General features: G+C 30.1%; 1 protein-coding gene and 2 pseudogenes across 3 annotated transcripts in view; all 3 read left to right on the forward strand.

Annotated features, from left to right (window-relative positions):
• The first annotated feature begins 22 nt into the window (after positions 1-22).
• On the forward strand, positions 23-2,608 carry LOC145183733 (uncharacterized; annotated as a pseudogene). Its single transcript, XR_016455712.1, has 2 exons — positions 23-100; positions 782-2,608. The product of XR_016455712.1 is annotated as an uncharacterized LOC145183733 (transcript).
• Positions 2,609-4,350: 1,742 nt separating this feature from the next.
• The window catches only part of LOC149883480 (TNF receptor-associated factor 3-like), a 30,355-nt gene continuing 7,965 nt past the window's right edge, over positions 4,351-26,740 (forward strand). Inside the window, exons 1-6 of one of the 2 annotated variants that reach the window (XM_090098867.1) lie at positions 4,391-4,511; positions 4,628-4,763; positions 19,300-19,460; positions 19,968-20,124; positions 21,879-22,037; positions 22,465-22,620. In XM_090098867.1, coding sequence (XP_089954993.1) covers positions 19,312-19,460; positions 19,968-20,124; positions 21,879-22,037; positions 22,465-22,620 — 621 coding nt within the window. In that variant the 5' untranslated portion in view covers positions 4,391-4,511; positions 4,628-4,763; positions 19,300-19,311. Of the gene's footprint in view, positions 4,764-19,299; positions 19,461-19,967; positions 20,125-21,878; positions 22,038-22,464; positions 22,621-26,740 lie in introns of both variants that reach the window. The other variant, XM_090098866.1, reaches the window with a different exon arrangement.
• LOC145193465 (histone-lysine N-methyltransferase SETMAR pseudogene) lies at positions 18,287-18,787 on the forward strand (annotated as a pseudogene).

The following is a 26,740-nucleotide window of genomic DNA, read 5'->3' on the forward strand; positions in this document are numbered from 1 at the left end:
ATCGCATAAAATAATACGTGTTCTTGTTTATTTCTTCTTTAAAATTTTAAAATGGCGGAAAATATTAATGTAGGTCTTGGAGTAATAAACCAAAATACAGGTATTTTCTTATATATTCTAGTGCTAATCGGCTTTTTTTAGTATTAATAAAAATTCAGCACATTATTTTAGTAGGAAATGTGTTATCATCTTATTAGAACCTCACGGATTCTCTTGTATATGTGACATATGCACTAGTGTGTGTATGTCACATATATAACAGAATCCGTGAGGTTCTAATAAGATGATAACATATTATATATATATATATATATATATATATATATATATATATATATATATATATATATATATATATATATATATATATATATATATATATATATATATATATATATATATATAGATAGATAGATAGATAGATAGATAGATAGATATATATATATATATATATATACATATATATATATATTTCTGAGGATTTTTCTGAGATTTCTGAAGAGTCTTTATTGACAAAACATTGTGTAAAAAATTGAAATTAATGATTTCTAATAATTTATTATTGCTCTGTTCTTTTAAGAACATTGAGCACTCTATTTTAAAGAATACATGTGTAATTGTTGTTATATATATATATATGTATATAATCATTATTACACATTGTATATACTAAATAAATTAAGACTCAAATGTAAATGGATTGCTTCATATGTGGAAGAAATTATCTTATCTTTACCTATTTGCATTGCATAACTTTTTTAGGTTTCATTTTTATTTTTAGTTTACCCACAACAAGCTAATATCATGGTTACTCCCTATGTTTCAACACATACTTCAATTGCTGGTCAACTGCGATTACCTCCGCACGGTGGGAAAACCAGAAAATGTCAGGCAAACTGTTACAACTGGAAACAGTCAAAAAGAAAGTGACTTAGGCAATCAGGAAAAGAATATATAAATACCAGGGGCAAGGTTATTCAACCAAAAAGTATTAAAAATAAAAAAGATTGTGGAAATTGTTGCAAGTTTAAGTGTTCTGTGAAAATTTCAGAAGATGAGAGAAAAAAAGTATTTAATGGATTGTGGGGAATGTCTCAGATTGAAAAGCAACACTTTTTTAGTAAAATTACTGAGCGATTAGATAAAAAAACGACTCAGATCAATAAAGTAAGCAAATCAAGAAGAAAATATACTTATTTTTACAATTTCTTTGTTGATAATGTCAAACATTGTGTATGTAAGGTGTTTTATTTGTCTACATTAGAAATCAGCAGCAGGCAAATATCATACTATCATGAAAATAAGCTTGAAACTGGTATTCCTGCCCCTTCAAAATGGGGGAAACATTGTAAAAAAAAAGTTCTTGAAATGACTAAACAGAGTATAGAAAACCATATTAACTTGTTTCCACGAGTTGAGTCACATTATTGTCGAAGCATTTCCTGCAAACAATACTTTGATGGTTCATTAAATTTGAAGAAACTTTATGATTTGTATTTAACATATTGCACTCAATATAAAATTTTACCAGCAAAGGAATGTATGTACCACAATATTTTTAACACCAAATTTAATATTGAATTTCAAAAGCCAAAAAAAGTTCTATGTGATACATGCTACCAATTTTGCATTATTGAAAATGCAAGTGAAGAACAAATCCAAAAGTATAACAAGCATATTGCATCAAAAAATGAAACAAAGATCAAGAGAGATAAGGATCGAAAGTTGAAGTCCCCTACCACAACCATAGTTTGTATTGATCTACAAAATGTCTTGAGCTTGCCAAAAAGTAATGTGGGAAACTTCTTTTATAAAAGAAAGCTCAGTTGTTATAATTTAACAGGTTACTCTTTGCTGAACAAAAAAGCATATTGTGTATTATGGCATGAAGGTATGTCTGGTCGTTTTGGTAACAATATTGCCAGTGCTGTGATATGTATGCTAAATCAAGTTTACAAGGATCTTCCTAATATTGACAAGTTTTTACTTTGGTTTGATTCTTGTGTTCCACAAAATAGAAACAGTCATGTCAGCTGCATTACGTGAGTTTCTTATTGATCATCCAAGTATTAAAATTATTGAAAAAAAGTATTCTGAGCCAGGGCATAGCTCCATTCAAGAATGTGATAATATACATAGTCAGATTGAGAAATCATTACATTCAGCAGAAATATTCAGCCCTCTCGAGTTGGTAAAAGCAATATTGAATGTTAACCAACTTAAACCATTTTTTGTATACCAAATGCAAAAAAAGGACATTAAAAATTTCTCAAAAATTGCCTGTCTTATGAACTACAAAAAGGTTCCATACTTAAATGTCAAAACACTTGTATATAGGTCTAATGCTCCTGGTCATGTGTATTTCAAGAATTGTTTTACAGATATTTATAAGGAGGTACGGCTGTCTAAGCCAAAAAACACTAGAGGATCAGGAAGTAATTTTGAAGAACCATCAATTCCATTGGTATCTTGTTTTTGACATAATATTAAAATTTCTAGTGAGAAAGTAAAAGACATTGTTTCTATGTACCCATACATGCCAGCTGTAGATGTTTGATTCTATAAAATATTATTTCAGTAGTTTTTTTTCAACTCTTCATCCGGAAGCAACTTTCATTTTAATTGTTTTATTTATATACTTTAGTTATGTTATTTTTCAACATTCAGTTTTAATTTGTATAAGGTTCATTCAAACTGTTATTAACATGTTATTCGTATTAAAAACTTTGTTTGTTTTTTTTTCAATAAATCTTTTTAGATAGAAATGATTTTCTTTAAATAATATAGCTCTTGTTAAAAGCTGCCCATCCTTCCAGAATTAATATCAGTTGAATTCTGTCAAAGTAGCAATAAGAAAGTTAATTATATCATCCCATCCATTTAAGTTTTCCAACGAAGTGTTTTAGGTTTCTATATTTGCGTTTAAATCCCTAAGTTAAAACTAATTTGTTGTAATTCATTTGCTTTTCACAAAACGTTTAAATTGTATTTACTAAAATATGGAGATAGCACAAAATAATATTAACGCGAAATGTATCTATCGAAATTATCTCCAAACAGGTTCGGGCCATAATAGCAATTTGAGCAACTTACTTTTTTTTTCAAAACAAATAATTTTTTTTAGAATACAGGCAAGTATTGAAAAATGTTTTCATTAATGAAAAATATATCGCCAATTCTACTGCATTACAGTGTAAAACTTCAAATTGATTTATCTCAGTTTAAACAAATGCAGAGTTAGAACAAAATAATTCTAACCTGACGAAATTATAATTTGGTTTTTTATGCAGTTGCTATTAACGATGAATTTTACCGGATGTAACGGTAATTGTGATAACTATAAGCAATTAAAAGAAACTGAAGCTATATTGGGTACACCGGATAAATAAAACTTATAACGGATAATGAGCAAATATATCAATAAAAATATAGTCGTGATAATTTTCTATTAAATATTACTAACTTTGAATTCATTTGTTAGAGCTCGAAGGTAGGATTATTAGTATAAACTACTAATAAATGCACTGTACCGTATTACAATAAAATGATTAATTAAAGTATATTAAATGCCTCTTTAAGTCCAATCTAATGGATCTTACTGATATATTTGTATCCTAATTCTTTCACTGAATTTTAGTATTCTGATAAAGTTTTTAATTGAAATGAAATGAGATTTTGACAAATGAAATGTAAAATTGCTTTTATTGTCAAATAAAACGAATTTTTTTTGGTAATACACTGAGAGAAAAAGTGCAAAAGGGAAGGACAAGTCAAGAGATGTGAAGAAATGTTCCTTTTGTTCTTCTTTTAATAAATTTTTTTTTTTTTACTCATTAAAAGTTTAAAAGTGAAAAATGAATGCAATGTATTTTTTCCATGTTTGTCATAAGTCTTGCCCAATTTTAATATTGCACCACATTTAACACCATCACTTTAGACTAGATTTCATCATCTCATTAATGTCAATATATTGCTAAGTCACCATATTTTATTATGAATGCCACAATATTGTTGAAAGTTTCAGTAATACAGCGCGTCAGAAAAAGAAGTAATAATATCGAATTAAAATTTATTATTTGTTGGTGACAGAAAAAAGCATACGTCGATATTATTTCAAAATCCAATTGTTTACCAGCATAATTCCCAAAAACATGTTAAAATGAAGTTTAAGAATGAGTATCTTGAAATTCTTCGAAGTGGCAAATAGTCTGTTTTGTTTAGAATAACTCACTTTACGCCATTTATTTGTAATTCGATCCTTTTATGATTTAAGTCGTATTATTTAAGACTTAGTCATTCGTTGTTGTGATTTAGATCATGTTTTATCATAACGTAATCAGTTAAATGTTTAATCATAACGTAAGAGAGTTTGTGTACTTAAAACTTCTGAAGTGAAAATTAAACACAGACAACGATTAAAAAATTCCTGTTTGCTTAAGTTGGTCTGTTGGTCCTTCTAGGAGTTTCTGGTCGCCATTCTAGGAAATTAATTCTATTTTTTTATTGATTTGGTATGAATTTTTTTTTTTTTCTCATTTCTTTTTTTGTTTTTCTGGTTTGCAAGATTTTTTTATTTAGCTTTGAGGTTAAAGTTTCAATCTTAAATTCTTTAACGTGCTGGTTTAAGCGAGTTCAAGTAAAACAGTAGAAACTAACACTGGTTTCATCGATCAACCACCTATTTACAAGATCGCGGGAAAAAATAATTGAAGTGAAGAAAATGAAGATATTAGAGCACAATATTAACTGATGCATCATTGATTGTATGTCATTTGCTTTTGTTTTACTTGTGTTACAAGTTACCTAATTTTTATAGAATTTTAGCTTTACTAATAGAAAGAGCTTTTTAAACGCTATTATATAGGCTGCATAATCTGTTCAATAATGATATATCATATTCCGTTTCTCCACTCATCTTACTGGGTAATAGCATATTTTATTATTAATAGTCATTTAGAATTCGGTATTTCATTTGACAACAATGAAAGCCGGGGAAACATGACATCTTCAGGTTGATAGTGATTATAGGAGTAATGGGAAAATAGTTCCTTGAAAAGAGCCAACTTAAAAAGCATGAAAGGATGTAGAATGTAAAGAATTTATGGCCTGCCTTGGAGTAATATTCAAAATGAAAATAATGCCTATAGCCAACATAAAAGAACAGTGGTTTTAGATCCATTACTTAAAAGGCAACCTTCCCGATAATCTGAACATTAGGATTCATCTTCAAAAAGTCAGCAGTTCTCTAGATAATACAGCTATTCACGAAAGTTTAAACGATTGCAGAATTTTTATCAAGTATGTTTGGTTTTTGTTTAATAAAGAAAAACTGTAAAATGATATAGACTTAATTTTTTTTATTTATTAAAGAAAAAGTAATTAGCTTTAAAATGAATATGAACATGTTACAAAAATTTTAATATTTAGCTAGAAAAAAGCTATTACAAAAAATCTTATAGGAAAAATAAGAAGCACAAAAGTTTAAACGAATTGCAACATTCGAACAAAAAATAAAAAAAAAAAAGCAAAATTAATATTTGAAGTGTTCTCCTTTGTTTTTATAGCAAAGATAAACTCGTTTATGCATTGATTCAACTAATTTCATGCACATCACGCGAGGTACCTTCAGCCAGTACTCATTCAAAAGTTGCTTTAAATGCTGAGTTGATTGAATTTCATGGTATGTCAGTTGATTGTCGATCCAAGACCAAATATTTTCGATTGGGTTGAGATCTAGTGATCTAGGGCACCAGGGCATCACGTTGAACTTTTTTTTCAAAAAATATTCTTTGATTGAGTATGCTGTATGAGCTGAAGCCCCGTCTTGTTGAAAGATGAACTGCTTGCTTCTGCCATACAAGTGTCTGATTGATGGAACTAAACACGTTTCCAATGTGTTCTTGTAGGTGTATTGATTATTTCGGCCTTCATGCAGCTCACAGAAGCCTATACCTTTGTGAGAAAAATATCCCCAGATGCTAACCGAACCTCCACCGCCTTGTCAACGATGTTGCAAAAACCTGTCTGAATATTTCTCAGTTGCAAATCTTTTGACATAGATTCTTCCCTTGCGGTTTACAACTTGAAAGTTAGCTTCATCACTGCAATTAACTTTTACCCACTGTTCTACAGACCAGTCCAGCCTTTCTTTGGACCACACTCGTCGTTTACGTTTATCCGTGATTGAAAGAATAGGTTTTTTAGCAGCTATGTACGTTCCAATACCTTTGTCCGACAATATTCGTCTCACGAGCTCTCTGCTAACTTTTGGATTATTTTTTGACTTATTGAAGATTTGTGATAGCTTTTTGTAGCTGAGTCTGGGGTTTTCTCTGCTCATTCTGTATATACCATTTTTGTCACGGTTGCTGAGGTTGGATGGTCTCCCAGTACGCGGCATGTCGGAGACATCCTTGGTAAGTTCCCAGGTTTTGATGGTTTTTCTAATGCAATATTCAGAAATGTTAAGTATTTTGCCTATTTGAACGTTTGTGTGATTTTTTGTCCGCGCCATACCAATAACTTGCCATTTGATGTCACTAGAAACTGATTTTCGACCCATTTGCACGCAATTGAAATTAATTTGAAATTCACAATATTTTAAGTTGATTTTTAATGAATTAAAAGCTGCCTAATGATGTTGTGATGAATTTTTTGATTGAAATACTACTCAATTATTTGCTAATTAATTGATAAATTCGCTGCGAAAAATAATTTCGCAGCGGATTTATCAATTAATTAGCAAATAATTGATCCTAAATAAAATCGTTTAAACTTTTGTGAAACCTCTTAATTTGTATCACCTACCTTTTAATGAAATTTCTGAGTAAACGGTAATGAGTCAAAACCTACTTTTTTCTATTCTATAAACAAATAACCTATTTACCAAATTGGAAAAATAATTATTTTGATATTTATTTCCGTTAGATTTTTATTCAAGAAAAACCGAAGATTAGATTTGAAAATTCTGCAATCGTTTAAACTTTCGTGAATTGCTGTAGTGATTCAAAATTTTTACAGTATTTTGTACCACATTCAAATATTTCTGTTGATGAATTAGTTGTGAAATTTAGAGTAGGATTTATTACCTATAACCACAAAAAACCGACAAATTGGGTTATAAAAATATACACTTATACTTGCTGACTCAAGCACAGGGTACCTTACCACTCCCGCATTATGGCAGCCTAACAACTGAGAATCTTCCTAAATCAGATCTCCCCGTCATTTCTCAAAACTTCATGATAATGTTGGCTGTGCAAAAGAATACCATAAGTAAACAGAACGACATTATACAAGTATACCTTTGGCAAATGAATTATTAAAAATGGAATTCCTCCTAACCGGTACATAATCAAAGAATAGAAATGGTGTACCACCTATCTTGAAAAATTCTAAAATTTTAAAAGAAAACATAGAGTAGCCAGTGTCGATTTGTCTTGTCAGTGTCTATAAGTCTATTTGCTTGTTGAAGCACGATGAGTGACATTATAAAGTTTTAACAAAGATTGTTTGATTTAGAAACAAAGTTCAGTTATATACGAAAAATAAACGAGGAATATTTCGTTAAAAGTTCAATGGGTTTTAAACGAAAAAGTTCAATTAATAGAATATTTAGGAAGCAGTTGATATCGTCAACAGATATTCAGAAAAAAGTTTCAATCGTTTTGTGCAAAAAGAGCTAACGCTTGTTACAAAACGATTTTCTAGAGGCAGACACACCATATTAACAATACACAACATGACTAAGATTTGTTGGAATTGCTTTAATTTTTTAAAAGCGCTTCTTTTTTTTTTAAACTTCTTTTCAGCCAGAGACCAATGAAATTTCTACCAAAAAAACTTTTTTTTGAGTTTTTTACGATTTTACTTCGTTTTTGATTTAAATAAAACATGAAAAGAAGACGAGTTCGAAAGAAGTGAATTCCAACATTAGCTTATCAACACGAAATAAAAAGAGGAAAAAAGGCATAATGCGTCCAGAGAAATTTAGAAGAATTTTCATTAAAAAAGCTTGTATAAATAGGTAACGCTAAAAAGATCGCAAATTCGAAAATTGTTCGGTATATGGGTCCGTTAAAACCTTTAACTTATCTGCTGATCTTTTATAAAAGATTTGTAAAAGACCAACAGGGAGTTCAAATTTCTTAGTGCTGAACCTGATATAACTGCTACATCCAATTTTCCAGAAGTGATTGTTTCTTATAGCTATAAAATAAAGATTTTGAAGAGAGGTTTAACTTCTTCCTACGGACAATCTCAGGCTTATGAACTCTCTTTTAAAATAAAAACAAAAGCGTTGAATGATGTTGAAAGTTTTAAAAAAATTATCTCCATCAAATTATCTAATTTTCTAAATATCGCCTAATTTTCTCTATCAAAGAAGTTATGTTTTATCTAATAAATGTAGAACACAAAATAAATATACTTTAGTAAAATTTATTGCATCCAACTGAAAAGATTCTGTGAATCCGTTAATACTCTTCTATTTATCATTGATAATTCTTTCCTTACGACAGAGGTTTTGCTGTTTTTAAAAAGAAAATTAAAAAAACAGATTGAATGGGTATTGTAAATTTACAAGCTTTTTTCTCTTTCTTTTACCATTTCCTTAGGTTTTCAACACAAACATAACATACTTTGTGAGGAACTCAACATTACAATAGATAGATTTCGGAAATCTAAACATACACTGCCGCTTACGGAAGTTAGAACAATGGAGATTTTTTCAAAAAAGCAATATTAGCATATAATTACGTTATAGAATTTTTGATTTATATTAATAAAAGTTATATTTTTTATACATTTTCAATATAAAATATATTATTAGTCAGTTTTATGTAATAAAAATTTACAAAAACTATTATAATAATTAAATTTTCTTTTTGTCAAAAAAACCACCCTTTGATTTAATAACTGCTTTAACTATTCTCGGCATTCTTTCAATTAATTTTCTAATTGTTTCTTTCTGACTATTAATCCATTCCTGTTCTATAATGTTCCATAAATGAGATTTTGATGTTGGACATACAGTTCTAATTTTTCTATCCAGTTCATCCCATAGTAACTCAATGGGGTTGAGGTCTGGGCTTTGGGGAGGCCAGGTCATAACACGTAATACATTTTCAGCTTTTTTTGATTCTAAATAATTTCTACATAACAATGCAGTATGTTTAGGGTCATTATCATGGATCAGAATAAAATTATCTCCGATTAATCGAAGTCCCGAAGGGATCGCACTTGTTTCCAGGATATCTCTATAATGTTCTTTCCTCATTATACCATCGATTTTACGCAAATCTCCCACTCCACCCAGAGAGAAACAACCCCAAACTATCACAGAGCCTTCACCATGTTTTACTGTTGGAACCAGACATTGAGTTAGCATTTTTTCTTCAGCAGATCTTCTGACGTAAACTCTTCGCTTATTTCCGAAAACTTCAAATTTTGACTCATCGGTCCAGAGTACTTGTTTCCATTCATCCATCGTCCGATTTTTTGGAACTGTGCTCAACGGAATCTCTTCTGTCGATTACCTTTTCGTAGATATGGTTTTCGGATAGCAACACGACCATGCAAATAAGCTTTTTGTAGCCTTCGTTTGATTGTACCGACAGAAACTTTTTTTCTCGATCACAGTTGAAAATAGCTGTTATTTGTGGAGCAGTTAACATTCGATTACCATTACTGATAACTTTTATACAACAGTCATCAGTTTTTGTTGTTATGCGAGAAGGACCTGGACGATTTCTGTCTTCCAAACTTCCAGATTCTCAATATCGACAAATTGTATAGCTAACTGTTGATTTACTAAGATTTAATTTTTTAGCTACTTTTTTAACTGTATAGTCTTCTTGAAGCAAAGTGAGTATTGCTGCCCTTTTTTCTACACTTATTGGCTTACCTTTAGGCATATTTTTTTCAATACTTTGAATTTACACTAAAAAAAATAAATTTAATTACATCCCAGCAAACACACAACGTTGAATCAACGTTGAAATAACGTTGATCAACGTTGATCAACGTTATTTCAACGTTGTTTTAACGTTGTGTGCTTGCTGGGACCTTTTTATATATTTTTAAAACACTAACACAAAATACACAAAATATCTGCATACAAAAACTCAGTAAACAATAGAAATACTAGTTAAATGACAAACTTAAAAGATTTGAATCAATAATTTAAAATACAGGTTCATACGTGAATTTATTATGTTTCTGGGTTCTCTGTTTATTAATTTAAATTTTTTTTACTTTTTTACTGACTTTTACTTGCGTATACAATTTATGTTATTTTAATGAAAACTTAAAAATAAATTTAATTTAGAATTTTTTTATACAAGTTTTATTTAACTTGATTAATTTTTATATAAACATAAATTTTACTAATATAAGTTAATAATTTTATAACGTTATTACATTTTAATATTGTTCTTTTGAAAAAATATTTTTTGTCCTAACTTCCATGAGCGGCAGTGTATATCTTGATTAACGAGTTCCACACCAAAATATGCAAAGTATACTTTTTCATTAAGTCAGTGATGTTCTTTTGACGCTTATAAACTACAAAGTCACTACATATAACAAAAATGTGCTAGGAGAGTTTTACAATCAAAATTTGCCATACTTAGAGTGTGAATTAAAAGAACATAGCATAGTAACTGCAATGCGAGGTTAACTGGAAGAAAGCTAACAACAGTGTCATTTTTCAGAGCAACCAACCTAATAACAAATGACCTTATCGCTAACATTAGAAGTTATTGCTAAACTAATAACTGTATAATTTTTTAACATTTTAAATATTTTTTTTATCTTATATATTTAAATGTAAGAAATTGGTGTGTGATATTAATTTTTATTACTATTTTCTGAATCAGCGCATTGAATAACATAGGAATTAGATAAGATTAATAAAAATGTGCTTTCATCGCCTCTGTAATTGGTTCCTAAAAATCGCAAAAAGTTTGTCTCAAAATTAAAGTTATGCAACTCGCGACAAATTATAATATTAAACTCGTAAAACAATGCACAGTGACTCAGGATTAAAGCATCCGACCATCGGAAATTGCGTAAGTGCGTAAATTCCGATTTGAGAAATAGTTTATAAAGGTGACTCGGATGTGATACGACGGTGAGGAATGGTATCACATCGGAGGTGCGATGTAGTCCGAGGCCGATGGGGAGAATTTCACGCACTCTCCGATATATTTTGAGATTTACGCATCATCGTACGATATTTTCGCGTAATTTCACAATAAATCGTATTTACAGTGCAAACTAGTAATATTGTGATATTTCCGATGTATTTATCTAAAATTACGAGGTTTTCGCAAAATTGCAGCAAAATTTTGCAAGCCACCACAAACCATCGTAAAATATCGGAAAATAAAAAGATTAAATCTTTTTTTTTTTACATTATATTTACATTTCGCAAACCATCTAAATCTAAATTACTTTTTAAAGTAAATTACTTTTACATGACTTACTTTTAAATTGATTTACATCGATAACGAAAAAGTAAATAACATTTTTATGTTAATTACTTTTACAAGTAATAACAAATTACTTTAACAAGTAAAAGTTACGCATTTTTAAAATTAACTTAATGTAAGTAGTTTTTACATGTAATATATTATTTTACTATGCTACTTTTTAAAAAATGAATTACTTTTAAATGTAAATATATTTGATCATTTAATCTAAGTTATGTAAAGTAATACTTGTTTAAAAGTAACTTTTTTGACATCAAAGTAAGCAAAATAGCTATCCCTAATAGGTTTGTAGCAACTAAATATAAAAACTTTAATCAAACTACAGCTTTTAAAGCTTTACTAGTTTTCTCACCTTAGGAAATTAATTTACAATTAATTTCAGATGGAGTGTTTAATTGCGGAGGGAATTTGCGAAAATCTATCTAATCGGTTTTTTTACAGTTAATTCACTCTTTTTATAGATTACCATCTCGATGGTAATCTATAAAAAGAGATGGTTATCTATAAAAAGATTAAATTGCGATGCATTGCAGTTTTATCAAATACCTCATATTATTAGAAATACTTCGTATTTACAGTGAAATCTCGTGATAAATCATCGAATTACATCGTACCTCGAGAAACCTCGTAAGAATTTCAATGTTTTTAGTTTTCCAAAATTTCTATAAAGGTTTTTCCGATTAATTACCGTACTTTATTTTCGTCATCGGTCGCGTATTTTTACGATGGAAAAAAAATCCAAATAAGCACTTTTGCGTATAAACCGATGCATCGCGCACCTCTTACGACTTTATTGCGTGGACACGCATTCACGCGCGACTTAAGGTTTGGTGTTAGGCGTAAAAAATGATTTTCATTAAAATTTTAGAATTTTCAAGTTAATACACATCATCTTGGTACTTTTAATTGATATATACATGCTTCTGGCAGAATTACCATCATTTATTTTAGCTGCCACTATTGGTATTTTATACCATCTACATAAACACAGCTTTAGCAATGTTAATGGTAACAATTGAAATTGGATATAAAAAAAAATTTTTAGGATAGTATTTAACTTTTATCAAAAAAATATCGTGCAAGAAGAGGATAAATATGTGTCTAAGGGCTAAGACTTTGATCATTTGATATTGTTTATCGCTGAGGCTAGTATTCACTTTTAAATCAAGAGCTTGCTTTACACTCATATTTAAAGAAAAGGTTTTATCCAAAGTGTCTTAAACTTTTTTGAGTTTTATGTAAAACATTTGACTTTTTTTAAAAAATATACTTCTTGCAGTGACTAAAAATAGCGCAGTGATGTTCAACACCTAGTTCTTTTATTTTTTCTCTTTTGCTTCGCTCTCCAAGGACCACCCATTGTTAAGGGGGTTTTCCAGAACTAAAGTAGCTTCTTTTATTAGTCAAAAGATTTTCTTAAAGTCATTTATATTCTTCTTCTACAAATAAATCATAATTTCTACCACATTGTTTTAATTTTTCATTAACTTTTGAAATAAATGTAGCTAAAGTAGCCTTTACTTTACTTATGTTCTCTTTGCTAATTTCTTCAGTTTTATATGATTTCGTTAAGTAAATCCTTCCATAATCCTAGTTTATCCACTCCTAATTCACGTATATTCGGGATAAGATCTCATTTTTTTATTGTTATTGTTTTTAAGAATCGCCAAGTTAATATTATTATCTATATATATCTGAAACATTTTTGAGTTTTTTTTATAATTTTCACTTTACACTGTTTAATATCCTATGTTGTTATTTCTTTAAAAATTACCACATCAAGTTTTCTATGTTTAAGTAAATAATGTTACTTGTATATTTCAGGAAATACTGAAGTTGTTTGCATATTTAAAATGCTATTTCAAATATGCAGTGCTTATCGAATAATAAATCATTATTCAAAACTAACAAAAAAAATTTTAAGAACCTTTTAAATAGCATATGATGACAAAGCTATGAAAATATTTGATGTACTAAAACAAGTTATACAAGTAAAAAAATTTAAATTCAAGAAACACAAACGTCAATGACTCCACAAAAACCTTATTTTAAGCCAAGTTTATTTGTATATTTACTATTGTTTGCAAGTATGAATGATATATTACATATGATATAATATATTTTTAAAAAATTGTCTAATTTTGTGAGATAGTTTGATAAATAATCAGTTACTTTACTCTCTTGTGAAAATGATAAATTGAAGTTATGTAAATAATATTTAACTTATATTCTAGTTTATAACTTTAACCATTATTTATCTTTTGTAATCATTATTTACAATACTTTATTAAAAACTATTTTCGTTTTTAAAAAAAAACAAAATAAATCAAACGTTCAAAATAAAATCTTCCATAAAAACCCTAAAAACGAGTGTTACAGCATACAACTGTCTGAAATACAGCTTATCATTTTGTCACTTTTGTTTCCGCCAACTTTTTGTTGCTAGAAAAACTCAGCTATCTAAGGCTGGAAAAGTGGTCCACTAGTCCGATGTTAACGGCGCAGCTTCTTCTTCGCTCGAATCCATGTCTCTTTGATAATCTCAGTGTGCATGGAATTGATAAATTTCCTTTGGTGAACCTAAACATGTATACAAATACCATTCGAAATTTGTGGAATATCAGCATATAGTGTTTAACCATAAAAGATTATTCAACTACCGAGTAAAATCCATTGCTCTAAGATGGGTAACAGTTTTTCTTAATATCTGTCAGACACCTCTTCAAACTAGGAGCGTCCAGATGTCGCTCTATAGGCCAAAAGATCCAATGACTCTGCGGCCAGTAATCATGATTTCGACTCACTAATCTCGCTTTTTATAGGATTGCCACTCTCATCTCAGCCGCCAAGATGTTGTGGATTTTTTTCTGAGTGTTGCTCACAAATTTCTCTCATAAAATTGAACCAGTACTAGTAACAGTTTTTCTGGAGAAGCAAAACTTTCAAGTGATTTGTACCTATTTGAAATCAAAGCACCACATATACAACAGCAAAATTAGAGTGTTTAGTGGCAGATGATTTCTTTTAAAGAATGAACGATCGTACACAGTTTGATTAAAATTGTCTGTATTTCTACTCCACCTTCATCCATTGTGGTTTTGTCAACTTTGTTCATGAGGATTGTAATCGGTAATTTGCTGCATATAGCAAAACAGAAACATCATAACCGAACTCTGAGAATAATGATCATGCTATGGTAGTCTCAAAAGTTATCTTGCAGGTAAAACTTTATCTACATTTGTGGTACTCTCGGTCTACCGGCCATTTTTCAAAAATAAGTAATAACCGTAAAAAGCATTTAAAAAATCAATTTAAAAGGGCAGAAGTTTTGACATGTCTGATAAAGTTGAAGGATGACATTATACACATAAAATGTAATGAAAAAAAAAAAAGGGAATAAAAGGAAGAACGCTCAGTTCAAAATAAATTTAAAAAATTAAAGAAAGATATCATTATTTAATTGACTTTCCTTGTCAAACATCCACCCTTTCAAAAAATTTCTTTTATAAACAGTTTTTTTTATCTATTTAGACATTTTCTTACATATCAGAGTATGATAAATATTAAGTATTAAAGTAATTGTTAAACTTGGTTGCTATTTTTTAAAAATGCATAAAGTAATAATAAAATATAAAAAATATAATTGAAAAATATTACATATGAAATAAGCAGACTAAAAAGTTAAAATAAAGAAATCAACGTTAGCAACAATACTCGTATGAAAAAGAAATTATTTTTGGAGAACTAATAACATTGTTTGATAACATTAGTATCGCTTAACATTTCCTTTCAAAATATTTTTCTGGATGCTAAGACCTATGTTAGGACATTTGCTTTACAAATGTTACTTTTTTTTCTTTCGAATTTACGACGCAGTATTGGTTTAAAGAACATGTATAAATACTTTTCATGCAATTACATATACATTACATAATACTTTTTCATGTACACTATGAAAAAGTATTATGTAATGTATATGTAATGCATAACTTTTAGTTATGCATTACATATACATTACATAATACTTTTTCATAGTGTACTTTATTCTACTACAATAAATTTATTATTAACAATGTATCAAAGTATTAATTATTAAACAAGCTGAAATAATATCCATAGCATGTACCGTTTAAAAGTTTGCTTTCTGCTATTTCTTCAAGCGTTTTCAAGCCATTGCACAGTGGGCCAGAATTCACTTTTAATGGAAAAAATTCATAACTAATTTAATATTAGAGCTATATTCACTAAAATTAGTATGAGTACTAATATGATGTCTGCGCTTTTTATAAAGGTTTTAAGAATACTATTTTATTTCGCTGCTATGGATACCTTTATTTTGCTTAGCAACAACCTATTTTTGTTATCTGCAAATATGTTATAAGTGCTATATTCACTAAATTTGGCATGAGTACCAATATGAGATAACACTTCTTACAAAAGTGATAATTTTTTAAATTTAGTTGCTATGGATACTTATATTGCTTAGTTACAGGATACTTTCCTTAGTTACAAAGTGGTAAATTGATATTTGAATATTTTAACGAATTTTTGACCAACCTATATTGAATAATAATTGAGTATTTAGGTAAAAAATGTTTTAGGAATAATAAAAGCAAAAAATAGTGCAAGAAAACATTGTCAATTTTAAATTACCTCAAAAAGTTAAAAAACAATATCTGAAGGAAATGCTTTATGATTTGTTTGGTGTGATGTTGATTTACGCAGTGATGAAATAACAGGATCACTGGAAACTATGAGTCTATTGATAAGATCAGTATTTGTTGCTCTTCTGGATGTTTTTCGGCTGAAATTTTCGCCATAAGATTTGAAATCTTTATTTCTAACTTTTTGATCTTCCTCTGACATAAGTCCGATGGGTAATATAAGGCTTTTAATTACATCATGCCCATGTATTAATACTTTGTGAACTGATTGAGCCATGTAATACCATGAATAAAGGGATATAGCCTAAAAGTGTCAAAACAATAATCCTTGAATTTTAAGCAGTCTATTTCATATTCTGAAGAGTACGTTACCAAGATAATGTAAAATCTGAATATATGGTTTTGATCAATAACCAGAATTTCAGCTGTTTGTTCATATGCTGCAAAAGCACGTCTTGAGTTATTCCCGTCATTGCTTGTTCCAGAACCACCACTTTTAAAGAAATCAATAACAAGCCCAATTTTATTCATAAAATCAGTTTGAACCTTTTGTTTAGCTACAGATGCCTTTTCTTTGTGTTCTTTAGATCTTGCTTGCCACTTTCTTGTTTCTTTTTTACATGCAATGTGCAATACCATCTCAAAAAATCGAATCCATGCATGAAGACTGGAAAGACCATATTTGAACTCTCTGTTAGTATAATCTATATTAAGGATATCACACATTGAACAGCATTTTATTTTTTTCAGATAATATTTTTTGAACCTTCCCATCAATCATTGTAAGTTCAATAATACAATTCACTTCAATAGAAGATCCGCAAACCTCTGATTAAATCATAACCAAGCTTTCTATCTCACTTTTAATCTTCTTCAATCACAGATTCTTTGGATTCCATTTTGTATGCAAATCTTATAGGTCTACAATTGGCTGTGGAGGACGACTTTTGATTTCTCCGAATAGGCACCTTTTCGTTGCTGTTATTAAATCCAGTCAAATCCAATGGGACTAGACAAGTAATAAATTCTTTACGCTTTAAATCTCTGTTAATATCATATTCTGATAAAACTTGTTTATAAATGCTTTGGCCAATAGCACCATCAAAACCAGCCTTACAAGTTAGTGTCATTGTTTTTATTGCTTTGTCGTTCAATATTAAGTGCTTCAGCACAGGTTCCTGAACAGCACAGATTCTTTGCAAAGTATGAATCATTAAATCTTTTAAAGGAACTGAAGCTGAATAGTTCTCCACTGTTATTTTTGCAGGATAACATTTCAATTTTGCATCAAACTTCTTTTCAAAATTTTTGACAGTATAGGTTGCAGATTTCCACTTTTTTTTATACAAGTAAACAAATCGTTGAAAAGTATGCCTAAAATCAACGTCTTTAAAATCATCAAACTTTGGCTGAATCAGGCAACCAAAAAAGTTCGTGCGGTTTATCCTAATTGCCTATTTCTAAGAAATGCATTAAGAAAACTGGTTGTGGTGGTGGTGGTGGTGGGGGGGGGGGGGGATGATTTTACATATAAATTAAAGCTTGTATTAAGGAGAATCAATCAGTGTGTTTCATAGGTTTTATTAGTGCGTTTTAAATTTAAAAGTCTTCAGTGGAGTATGGCTGTGTCAGATGCGATAATTTGTACCTGTTTACTTTATGAGTTCAAACTTGGAACCAAAGCTGCAGAAGCTTGTCGTAAGATGTGCGCTACTTTTGGGGAAGGTACCATAGCAGAACGGACGGGTCAAAAGTTGTTAAAAAATTTTCTTCTGGAAATGAAAACCTTGAAGATGAACCAAGATCTGGAAGACCATCCATCGTAAACAAGGAGGATATCAAGCTGGCAATTGAGCAGGACTCCAGTCAAACATGTCAGGACCTTGCCTTAAGATTTAATGTGAGTGTTGAAACTATTCGTTTACATTTGCATCAACTTGGAAAACGTTGGAAGTTGAGCAAATGGGGTACCTTATGAGTTGAGTGAAACAAACAAGCTACAGCGCTTTACCATTTGTTGTTGATTGCTTTCCCGCCACAATTTAGTACCATTTTTTGACCGGATAATGACGTGCGACGAAAAATGGATTATGTACATATCATTGGCTAGCCTGTAACGATCCAGTACTGATGACTCCTAAACCAAGCATTTACCAACAAAAGGTTTTACTGTGTGTATGGTGGACTACAGCAGGAATCGTTCATTATGAGTTGCTACCAAGTAGAAAAACCATTACTGCTGAGATATACTCAGCCCAATTGGACAGAGTTTCGGTTGCTCTTCACCAAAAACAAGCAGCTTTGGCAAATAGAAAAGGTGTTGTATTCCACCAGGATAACGCCAGACCGCACACCGCAAAAATCACGCGGGAAACCTCAGCGCGTTTACAATGGGAGATTCTACCTCATCCTCCGTATTCACCAGACCTTGCGCCAAGCGACTATCACCTGTTCTTGGCCCTGGATAATCATATGAGGAATCAACAGTTTCGAAATAGAGAAGATCTCGAAAATGAGTTAATTCAATATTTTAGCTACCAAACTCAATTCTTTTATAAAAATGGAATATACCAGCTTGTTTCACGATGGGAGAAAGTTATTCTTGCTGAAGGAGACTATTTTTTAGAATAAACTTTGTTAAAACTGTTTTTATGTGTATTTATTTATGGATCTGCAAAACCGCACAAACTTTTTTGGTTGCCTGTTACATAGCCCCAATATTGTGTACTTAGCGCAAGTAATATACTGTTAAAAAAACGTTAATGTAACAATGAATTGTTGCTATGCAAAATTTAGTACCATAGCAATAGTCAAAACATATATAAAATTTAGGGCCTGTTTATATGGAAAGCGGGCTGGCTCGGCAAACGAGCCAGCCCGTTTGCCGAGATCTCGGCGTCATCAATATTTTAACTTAATTTTATTTTGCGTTTATATGAATAAACGAGCTGGCCCGGATAGCGATCCGGGCTAGTTCGTTTATTCATATAAACGCAAAATAAAGTTAAGTTGCAATAAGGATGACGTCGAGATCTCGGCAAACGGGGTGGCTCGTTTGCCGAGCCAGCCCGCTTTCCATATAAACAGGCCCTTAATCTGCTTTTTTTTTTTTTTTTCTTTTTTTTTTTTCTCAAAATGGATAGTGAGGAATAAAGATGATGAATGAAAAAGGATATGATGTAAAACTAGTGGATGGTTTTCCTGATAAATATCGATGTCATTTTTGTCACCTAGTTTTCCGTGATCCAGTACAAACCTTTCGTGGTGAAAGGGCATGCAAAAATTGTTATTTTGCTGTTAAAAGGTATTTTATATATATTAATGCTATATAGGTTCTGTAATAGTAATATAAATATTAGACGGCTCTCATCAAATATAAATATGAATCAAAGTTCCTTTTTTTTTTTTACGTTTTATTAAAAATGATCACAACAAAAAAAAGACTTTAAAACAGTTCAATAATTATTAGCATCAATGTAAAGTCTATCATCAGTATAAACAATTGCACAAATACAACAGGCGTTTTTATTAATCATATCACACTCAATAATCTAGATACTAAAAAATTTGTTAAATGAACTTAAAAAAAAAAAGAATTATAATGTTTTGATTGTCTTGATCTATTACCTAATTACATTCTTCAGAGTAATACTACAGCAATGTTAAACACTACAGTGGAGAATTGTATACATTTGTTACCCCTAACGTTTTATAGTGATAAGAGTTGGATAAGTTTTAGTCATTATTTTTAATTTCAAATTAAAAATTTAGAGAACTTTCCTGAAAAGTATTCTATTTTCTTTTTTTAAAGTATAAATCCTGCTGTGTGCCCAATAGACAAAGAGCCTATTGAAGATGATGAGATATTTCAAGATAAGCATCTAATGAGAGAGATTGGGCAACTTAAATGCTATTGCAATAACAATGATTTAGGGTGCTCTTGGAAAGGTGAATTACTGGAATTACAGGTTAGCTGCCTTGTAGTTTTTCTTTTAATGGTTTTCTTTACTGACTGTTTAGGTTCAATAATTATTTTACTTACTTGCTGGTTTATCAGTTATAAGTTAGATAATTAGTAATAATTTGCTTATATACATAGTAGTTTGTTGAGTCAATTACTTGGATGCTTTTAGATTACTTTTTGTTAAACTATATTCATATAACAAATGTCAAAACTATATGATCAACTACTTGATTACACTGATTAATAATTGCTCACTCAAGTATTAAATTTAACTCTTTTCAAAATAACTATTTGTCACAATCTATCATCCTGCTTAAATACAAAAGTTAAAATTTGTAATCTCTATTTTGCCTGCCCTAAACTGCTTATAACAATGTCAACATATTTTCAAAAAAAGAGGCCAAAATAGTTTTTTTTTTAATTGTCAAAATTGAGAAAAAGATATTGTTCATGGAATTGCTGTAAGTCAAGAAATTGATATTGTTCATGGAATATGAATTGGAATTGATATTGCTCATGGAATGAAAAGATATTATTTATGGAATTACTGTAAGTCAAGATACCATAGGAAGAAGACTTTGTGTTTTAAATTTACAACCTCAGGCAGCAGCTACTGGTCCCAGATTGTATGTAGGTCAACAAAGAAACAGACTGGCTTTTGCAAGGATGCATATAAATTGCAAAATACATGATTGGGGACAGTTCTTATTTACAGATGAGTCAAGGTTTTGCCTTGTAAGTTTTGATTGCAGCCCAAGAGTGTACAGAAGACTAAATGAAAGATATTTTGCTTGTAATATTTGAGAAACCACTTTATATGGAGGCAGCTCATTGATGGTATGGTGCGAAATATCTTTAATAGCTTGCACAGAGCTTTTTATTGTTGATGGTGGACATCTGAATTCTCAACAATACATAGCAGATATTTTAGAACCTTTTTTGGTACCTTTTGCACTGTATATTAGAGATGGATTCCTTCTTATGCAGGATAATACTAGACCACATATAGCACATATTTTTACTGAATACTTAAATAATGTTAAATTCAAGTTTTGGAGTGGTCAGCTTGCAGTCCAGATAAGAATCCAATAGAGCATCTTTGAGACATAATGGGGCGCCCTGTTTGAAGCCAACATCCACCACCTAACAGCCTAGATGAGTTGCAACAAAGTCTTATCTGCGTATGGGAAGATATCCCTCAAGAATTGATTAGATCTCTAACTGAAATTATATCATGGCACTGTCAGGCTGTAGTAATATCAAGAGATGGTAGCTCTAGTTATTGATAAGTCAAAAATGTTTCAATTAAGCTGTATTAGTATTTTAGTTTGTTTTTTTTTTCACCATCCTCAACGTCATTTTTATAATTGTCATAGAAATAATTGTGTTCATGTGTTCAATTCATAATATGTTTGTCAAAATATATAATATTGATGATAATTAAGATAAATTTAAATGTTTAAGTGGCGAGTTAATTTTGCAGTTAAGTTTATTTATAGAGTTATTCTATATTGATCATATAAAAATATTTGGCATTTTAAGTCATAAAGTTGCAATGCAAGGATGTTTAAAAACAATAAAACTGTTTCACTGAAGTATGGTATATATAGAAAAGCTGTTTTGAATCCAGTATTTTTTTCAGTATTGTTAATGAGACTCACAAGTTATGTGGCAAACTGCATAATTTAACTGTTATATTTCTTTTGAAAATTTTTTTGGTAAAGTATATATGATTATTTTTTTTTTTTTGGCTTTTAGAAGCATCTGGATAGCTGTGGTTTTAATTTTATTTCTTGTGACATGTGCAATAACTTGGTTCTAAAAATTTCCTTAATGGCTCACCAAAATGAAGAGTGTATGTTTCGTTTGGTTTCTTGCCCTGATTGTGACGTTAATCTTAAAGCAAATGAGTTAGAGGTAACTTTTACAGAAGTTAAAATGGTATAATAGTAGCTATACAGTGATTATGTTTAGTAAGTAGCATATACTTTTGAAAATGATAGCTGTATTAATCTTAACACATTTCGACCATATAATTAACAAGAGATTTACTGGTTTAGTTTTAAAAAGTATGGCAATTATTATTATTATTATTATTATTATTATCATTGTTATCATTTTTATTATCATTATTATTTATTATATTTACTTATTATTGTTAATACTATTATTAATGATATTATAGTAGAATAACTAATATTATATTTGTTATTATAATTATATCAGGTATAAGATAATTACTACCTGTGTTTTGAGATGTCTTGCTGTTTGATCAATAATATAAAGTGTTAAAGCTATTTACTTGTTTAAAAAATATATATATCTATCTTTTTTCCTCCTCCAGAAACATGTTTTATTCTGCCCAATGAGACCAGTTGAGTGTCCTTTTAATTGTAAAAAAAAAGCTCCTTTTTCTGAATTGTTCAAGCACTTTCAAGTATGCCCTCAACTAAAAGAGAACTTCACTTGTCCTTATAAGCTGATTGGCTGTCTCCACCAGGTATGCCACTTTACAGTTATATTTAAAGTTTAAATGGAATTTGCAGTAAGTTTAAATCTGAGCACAACTTTAGTAAATGCTAGAAAATAATGAGTTCTTTTGAGACTACTATTTAAAAATAATAGAAATTTAAATGTGTATTAAAATTTTTCTGTAACTTTTTAACTAATTAAATGTTTTTGAGGATTCCTTTTTTTAACTTACAGCTTATTAAATAGCTCATTATCCAAAATAAAGAAGAATTGATAAAAGTCATAATGACTTTTTAAAATCAGAGTCTTAAAAAGTTTTTCTATCCAAAATAGTTTAAATTATAAACAAATTCTTCTGAAAATTGTGTTTCACATTTTCATTGAAATTTAAAACTTAATTATTTCCACAATTTATAAAATTTTAGTCAAGTAATTCAACTATACCTGACTTACACTTCATTGTTGTCCAGACATGTCCTAAAAGACCACAATTAACCATGCAGTGAGACAATACTGATTCAATTGTCAAAGTGTACTGTAGAGCAATTAGAACAAGTTTGAGTTGTTTGGAACCAATGGAGTGATGTATTTTGGATATCTCATATCTCAAATATTACCTTCTAACAACGAAGCATGACAAATTTATTATCATGATGTGGGAATGCCTGAGCCAAGACATCGTTGGTCTACTTCACTAAATTGATGGAATCATGGGTCAATTTGTTTACCAAAGTATCATCAAAGATGGTATTTTTGTGAACAATTGTATATGTTACCATTTGCATCATCTTAGGTCAATCTTTTAAAAGCATCTGATGATTTATTGCAGATGCCGTTTATCTGATATGGTGAACCTTGAGATTTCAATGGGGGTAGATGCTGTCAGTTAAATCTGGAGATTCATAATCATCATATGAAACAGCTGTTTGTTTGTGTGACATTACAGGTAAATAATTAGTCACACAGACAAACAGCTGCTTCAGAAAACTGTTTGGCATTTTCAATCACAACTGTAGTTGACAAAACTTCCTTGTAAACTTTTTGTTTAATAGTTCCAATTCCATCATGGGGTCCTCTATGTCTATGTAATATTTAGGATAATATGAAATCAACGTTTTCTACTGACAACTTCGCAAAATTAGATTCTTCATCAATTTTACCATTTTCAACTGCAATACTTTCATGGAAGTAACAGGCTGCAGTGAAAATGGTAAAACTTTTATTTAAAAAAAAAAACCACTCTGTATCTTGTGGTGTTGCTTATTTTCGTAGTTCTTTGAGAAATCAACAGAGTATTACCTCATCTTTGAGATTTGCTTCCATCAACCATTTTTTATAAAAGAATTGCAGCTTCTTTGCCAACAGTTTCCTCATGAGCTTTGTAAGCAAAGTTTTTGGGGTTTACCTAACGGTAATGAGGTAAGAGTTCAATTTTTTACATTTCCTGATATAGATCTTCTTGTAAACTCTACACAATCTCCTATACACTCAAAGGATGACAGAATATAAAACAAGTTCCACAAGATACAATCGTTCAGCTGTAGGTTTTTTCAGATTGCTTTTTAACTAATGCAATCATTTGCTAGTGTTTTAATTTTCAGCGTTGATAATTTCTCGTAATAGATGATTCTAACATTTAAAATGTTTTTTTCTTGTTGACAAACTTTGCACAAGAGCAGAGAAGATTTTAACTTGTAATGGACGTGATTTTGGCATAACACATTTAAATTTGGCTATGGAACTTGGTTTCTTGGTTCGATATTCCATCTTAATTGACTGTTTCTTTCTAAAAGATAAAGCCACTCACATCCCAAGAAATCTAATATGTATTAATGAACATGTAAAGAAATTGTTTCGAACCAATTTAAGACCACTAAAATTTAGTGATGGGTTGGTGTGATAAAAGGGTAGCAATGAAACAAAAATCAAAAGTTTTTCCATAAAAACAACGATGTTTCCAATTAATATTAATCACTTGTAGATGCAAGTTATTAACATATACAAATTCCCGACAACTTTTTTCTCTGTCTTATTGCATATTAGATGCATAATTTTTAGTTTTTTTTTGTTTGTTTGTTTGTTTTCTTTCAAGAAATCTAATTTGACCTTCTTTCACTCTCTTTCCTTTTTAAGATATTCCTCATTATTTCTTTCAGTCTAGAAAAATATTCCTTCTGTTTTTGTGAACACGGCTTTCCCATATTACATAAATTTTCACTCCAAGTTTGTCACGTTAGGATTAACATTTTCCTAAAGAAATGTTATGCATACTCAAGTAAATGTAACTTTTTTCAAAAACAGACCCCAATTGGGTCTTCCTAAAAATACAGGAAACGTGGCGCTATTTTATTTTCGCAGCCCCACCCCTCTATTTTTATTACAGATTATGAAAGGTCGTCGTTTATAAATAAGAAAACGTATAAGAAATAATACTTTTAGACTAACTTAACACGCTCGCTGCCGAGCTATTTTAAACAATGCGTTATTTCTTTGCCGAGCCATGATGTTCACAATCATTAATTTTTGCCAAGGCTGTTTTGCGTGGTTTCATTCTCATTGCCAAGGCTAGATATCAATATTTCAATAAAAAAAATATTTTTAATCTGAAATAATTCTATAGTATTTTTTATTCTGAATATAACTGACAAAAAAAAGCTCTTAAGAAACACAACATGTAATTAAGAAATTTTAAAATGTAACTGAGAAACCCAACATGTAAATAAGAAATTGCAATATGTAATTTGAAACATATTATAAGCTTTTCTCAATTACAACTTTCATCTTCTAAATTACATCTTTCGTTTCTTAATTACATCTTCCATGTTCTAAATTACATATTGCGACTTTTAAATTACATTTTGTATTTCTCAATTACATCTTACGTTTCTTAATTACAACTTTCAAGTTCTCACTTACATCTTGAAAAGGTGTAGTAATGTACCTTATTTTATGCATTATTATTATTATAAATAGTGTTTCAATTTTTTTGTACATGCACATTGGCAGTTATCATGAGTAAAAAAGGTAATTTATATTTTGTTTTCCTAATTCTAAATTGTTGTAATTTTTAGACCAGAAGCTAAAATAATAAAATAAATTTGATAACTACATTATACTGTATGTTATTAAAAATGTGAAAAAAAATTTGAAGTACACAATAAGATGTTTTTTAATACATTAAAAAACATTTTAGTGTGCACTTTGAATTTTTTACACAGTATACTAATTAATGTGTTTTATAGATGAGTAATTTCTTTTTTACAAATATTGGGTTGGGGAATATATTCGTAGCGTTTTTATATTTTATTTTATTTTACAACGATTTGTTTCTGTTTGACAAAGTGTAAATATTCATTCGATAGAGCTCTTTCTGCTCTACAAAACTGTCCTAATCGTCTTTTGGAATAATTTAATTTTTTGTTACTTTTAAGGCTTAAAAATGGAATAATCAGGTGGTAAAAAACAACATTTTCGACACCTACTTTTCTTCGCTTTTCATCGAGGCCAAAAGGCTGCTGAAGCAACCCGGGACATTTGCAACGTATATGTAGACGGTGTCATAGGTGAGTCCACTGCACGAAAATGGTTTGCAAAGTTTAAAAATGGCGATTTTGACGTCGACGACACACCTCGCAGCGGGAGACCTTCTGACTTCGACGAAGAGCGTCTCAAAGCATTTTTAAAGGAGGACGGTCACCAAACAAGTCGTGAATTGGCCGAAAAAATGAACTGTGATCATAAAACGATTCTCAACCATCTTCATTCAATGGGATTTGCTGAAAAATTGGAAGTCTGGGTACCTCACGAGTTGAGCGAAGTAAACAAAGAAAATCGCCTTCAGATTGCTTCTCAACATCTCGCCCGCCATCGAGCAACACGTGGTCATAAACAGCGCTTTTTGTATCGAATCGTCACGGGAGATGAGAAATGGTGTCTATACATTAATATGAAGCAAAGGAAGGAATGGGTGGCACCAGGAGATACGCCAAAGCCCAGAGTCAAGCGTGACCTTCATCCAAAGAAGATCATGATATGTGTTTGGTGGGACTGGGAGGGCATGGTGCACTGGGAAATGCTCGATAGGAATGTCACGATCACCAAGGAGCTCTACATACCCCAGCTACGCCGCGTAAATGAAGCTATTCATC

This window comes from Hydra viridissima, unplaced genomic scaffold, assembly GCF_058129835.1.
Source record: "Hydra viridissima isolate aposymbiotic clone 2 unplaced genomic scaffold, HvirCarnegie_v1 scaffold_9, whole genome shotgun sequence".
NCBI classification, from domain to species: Eukaryota; Metazoa; Cnidaria; class Hydrozoa; order Anthoathecata; family Hydridae; genus Hydra; species Hydra viridissima.